Raw genomic sequence first — 3,434 nt, forward strand, 5'->3', positions numbered from 1 at the left:
AAGTTATGTATTACTTCATGATGTCGATGATAAATGATAAATTATATGTTTAAATATATGTTACGTCTGAGTGTGATATTCTGAGTAAGTCCACGTCGTCAATGAATTTATGTTCATTAGATGTCTTACTCTCTCTGCTGTATTATTCTTGTTTGTATATGTTTGCTATGCAGATGGCCAACAACATCACTCACATTCGAGGCTATCACTTCACGATGTCCCTGATGGGACAATGGGATAGTGATGGGCACAGATACACAAACACAGGCCCCTGCGGTCTATTGTTGCACATGGTGTACAACGGGTCATCGATGATGATCCCTCAACCTGACACCTACATTGATGCTTCTTTCACCTTGCCGCCAAGGAGGCTGAGGTCTCCAGAGGATGGACTTCGGAACCCGCCAGTCAGGAATGATGGCGCTGTTCCCTTCCACGGTTGGAGGACGTGGTCAGATTGTTTGGGTGCTCCTTCATCTAGTAGAGCCACGAGGATCGACCTCGTGTCTGACTCGGAAGAGGAGGAGGACCCTAGTGAGGGGTCCAGCATTCCTGGAATCTTTTGAGTCAGCTTGCGGCCAGTCGATGCCCCTTTTGTTTTTGGTGGGGGCTGTGTTTCTTTTTGATTTTGTATATGTTAGTGGCGATGTAGTTTCCGCCTTTGTTGACTTAGTTTGTATGAACTAATTTTGACTTAACCGATTATATGCATTATGTTATTCAGGAAATTGCTTAACCGATTATATGCATTATGTTATTCAGGAAATTGTGAATTATTCAGGAAATTGTGAATTATTCAGGAAATTTCCGAATTATGCTGCATGATTATATGCATTATGCTATGCGGCTTTGGTAGAGTTCTACTCTGTGCATAGTTGACTTATAGCATGTGGCAGATTTGATAGCGGTATTGTAGTTCATCATTATCGTGTTGGTAGGGGTAGGTGAGATTGCAAGTGGCGTGGTAGTGCGTTGTTGCAGCGTGTCACGCGGAAGTGGTCCCGAAACTGACCTATCGAGCCTGGTCAATGGTCATGTGAAATCTCTTAATTGGTGTGTCTAGATCTTAGTTGGTTAGGAGAGAAGACTATTCGGACATATGAGATATTCGAATGACTGAGATCGAATAATACCTTTGAGAAAATTATTTAAATCTATAAAAATGGTTAAAAAATATTACAAGGACAAAATTACCTCCAATTGATATGTATTGCACAATAATTACCTGAGAAAAGTCACTTGGAAAGGGATCAAGCTACCTATTAAAAAGAGAAAAAGTGTAAAAACTTAAGCATTATTGTAGTTTTGGCACATTATCACATGATTCTTACATGTGATAACATTCAAATACTTAAATTTTTTGCTTGTAATTGATAATGCGAATGCATGAATTATCTTGGTGCTAATTATCTATTGGAATTATAAGAAAAGCCAGATCTATTTTCATCAATGCAAAAGCTCACCATCTTGGTGTTATGGAGTATTTTGGCTTCCATACAAGTGGCTCTAGGCACTTATACTCTACTATCTATGCTTTTTTAGTGGCAAATATTAATATATTAATATTTGTTATGAGTGAGACTGAAATCCTTAACTCCTTCACTCCATTTCTTAAACTCCTATACCTTAATCATTAGACCACCTTATGACTCTTATTATCTATGTTACTGGATTACAATATTAAAATTATAAATAGGTATAAGTATATTGTACATTATTCGTTATAAATATTGTTAATATTCAGTTTTCTCTACCTTGGTTTCTCATGCATTGTGCTTATCATGCATTAATTTCAAGCTGGCTATTTCTCCGATTCCATGCAAACCCGTTAAACACACATCAACCTTAAAACCAACCTCATCCCTCCTTTTCACGTTCACATGCCTTAAAAATATAAGTCACATCAAGCTGTCACAAAATTCGAAAGACTCTTTCAGCTCAACTTAAAGCCACCAACCCTTATCTCCTGTTATTATTATTGATCCCAAGTATTCATCATAAGCAATATTATGGGTATCAAAGCTCTAGTTATCAAGTATTTAACTGTATTTTAGGAAGTCTAATCCGAGAACTAGGATTAAACTAAAATAGCCTCTATCAATTGACATGCATATTATATTTATTGTGATAATAAAAAAGACGTGTACAAATAACTGTGATGTGAAAACCTCAAAAAATAGTAATATTGTACTCACAATAATGGTCGTGTATTACTGTTTAAAATTTTAACTCTGGATTGAAACAATGATATTTTCTTACAAACAATATTGCTTGAGTTAGGTAAAATACTTGTGAAGTTATTCTTATCCTGGCTACAATTTCGTAGACTCAACTCAAAACCTCACATTAAACCACAACAAGGGCCACGAATTTATCTACACGCTTGAAGTAAAAGTGTGTTTTGTGTGTGATAAGGCTAGGTTTCATAATTACATAGCACCGAATTCACAAAACCACCTGATATTAAACTTACAGCTAAGACTATCATAACATTTGGTATTATCACTTCATAACATTAAGGCTCTTCTGCAATGGCATTAAAGTTCATTTACTATATGCTCAGCTAACTCTCAACGGTTCTTATATTTTTCCCTTTAAAAAGGACACCCCAATTACTCTTTTACCAAAACAAATAGTGTATGCTATAGAGTGTGTGTGAGATAGTGAGAGAAGCATTATAGACTAGAGAGAGATGGGTAAGTTTTGCATCTTGGTAGTTCTTGCTCTGGTGGTAGCTACAAGTGCAAGAAACGTGCCTTTGAAAGATAATGCTGGTGGTTTGAAGGATCAGAAGAACATCCCAGGCTTTGGTGACATTTTTTCAGGAGGTACCAGCAATGGACTTCCTTTTGGAGGTTTAGGTGGTGGTGGTGGTGGTGGAATAGGAACTGGTTTTGGTGGTGGCGGTGGTGGTGGTGGACTAGGAGGAGCTGGTCTTGGCGGAATGGGTGGTCCAAGTGGATTTGGTGGCCTTGCTGGTCCAGGTGGAGTTGAAGGATTTGGTGGTGCTGGTGGACTTGGTGGGCTTGGTGGTCTTGGAGGTGATGGTGCTGGAAATCATGGAACTTTTCCTTTCCCTTGAAACCCTAGCTTTGTGTTTGTTTCAGTTATATTATTATCCCTAGCCTTTTGTTTTCGTTAAGGAAATAATGGTGGTAACTTCTGTTTTAACTTCTAATTAAGCATTCTAGGGTTTGTGGCTTAGCTTGCAAGAATAGTAGTACAGTAGTACATTTATATAGCTAGTATGTTTTGTAGTGTGTTATGGGTCAGTTTCTGTTTAGATTTCTTCTGCATGTTATATGCCTAGCTATATGACTATTTTATCATGAGGGTTTATATATTTCATTTGCAAGTAATATCAATGAATTTATATATTTTAATTTGTAGTATGTGCATGCTTGTTTTCTCTTCTCTTACTCATTACAATCTTA

The 3,434-nt window shown here is 37.2% G+C and overlaps 1 protein-coding gene across 1 annotated transcript; it reads left to right on the plus strand.

Annotated features, from left to right (window-relative positions):
• Positions 1–2,692: 2,692 nt before the first annotated feature.
• On the plus strand, positions 2,693–3,082 carry LOC109337131 (glycine-rich protein 23-like). Its single transcript, XM_019574032.1, has one exon. It carries the CDS (start codon positions 2,693–2,695, stop codon positions 3,080–3,082), a length of 390 nt encoding a protein of 129 aa, XP_019429577.1.
• Positions 3,083–3,434: the final 352 nt, after the last annotated feature.

This window comes from Lupinus angustifolius, unplaced genomic scaffold (assembly GCF_001865875.1).
Source record: "Lupinus angustifolius cultivar Tanjil unplaced genomic scaffold, LupAngTanjil_v1.0 Scaffold_2_11, whole genome shotgun sequence".
Taxonomy (NCBI): Eukaryota; Viridiplantae; Streptophyta; class Magnoliopsida; order Fabales; family Fabaceae; genus Lupinus; species Lupinus angustifolius.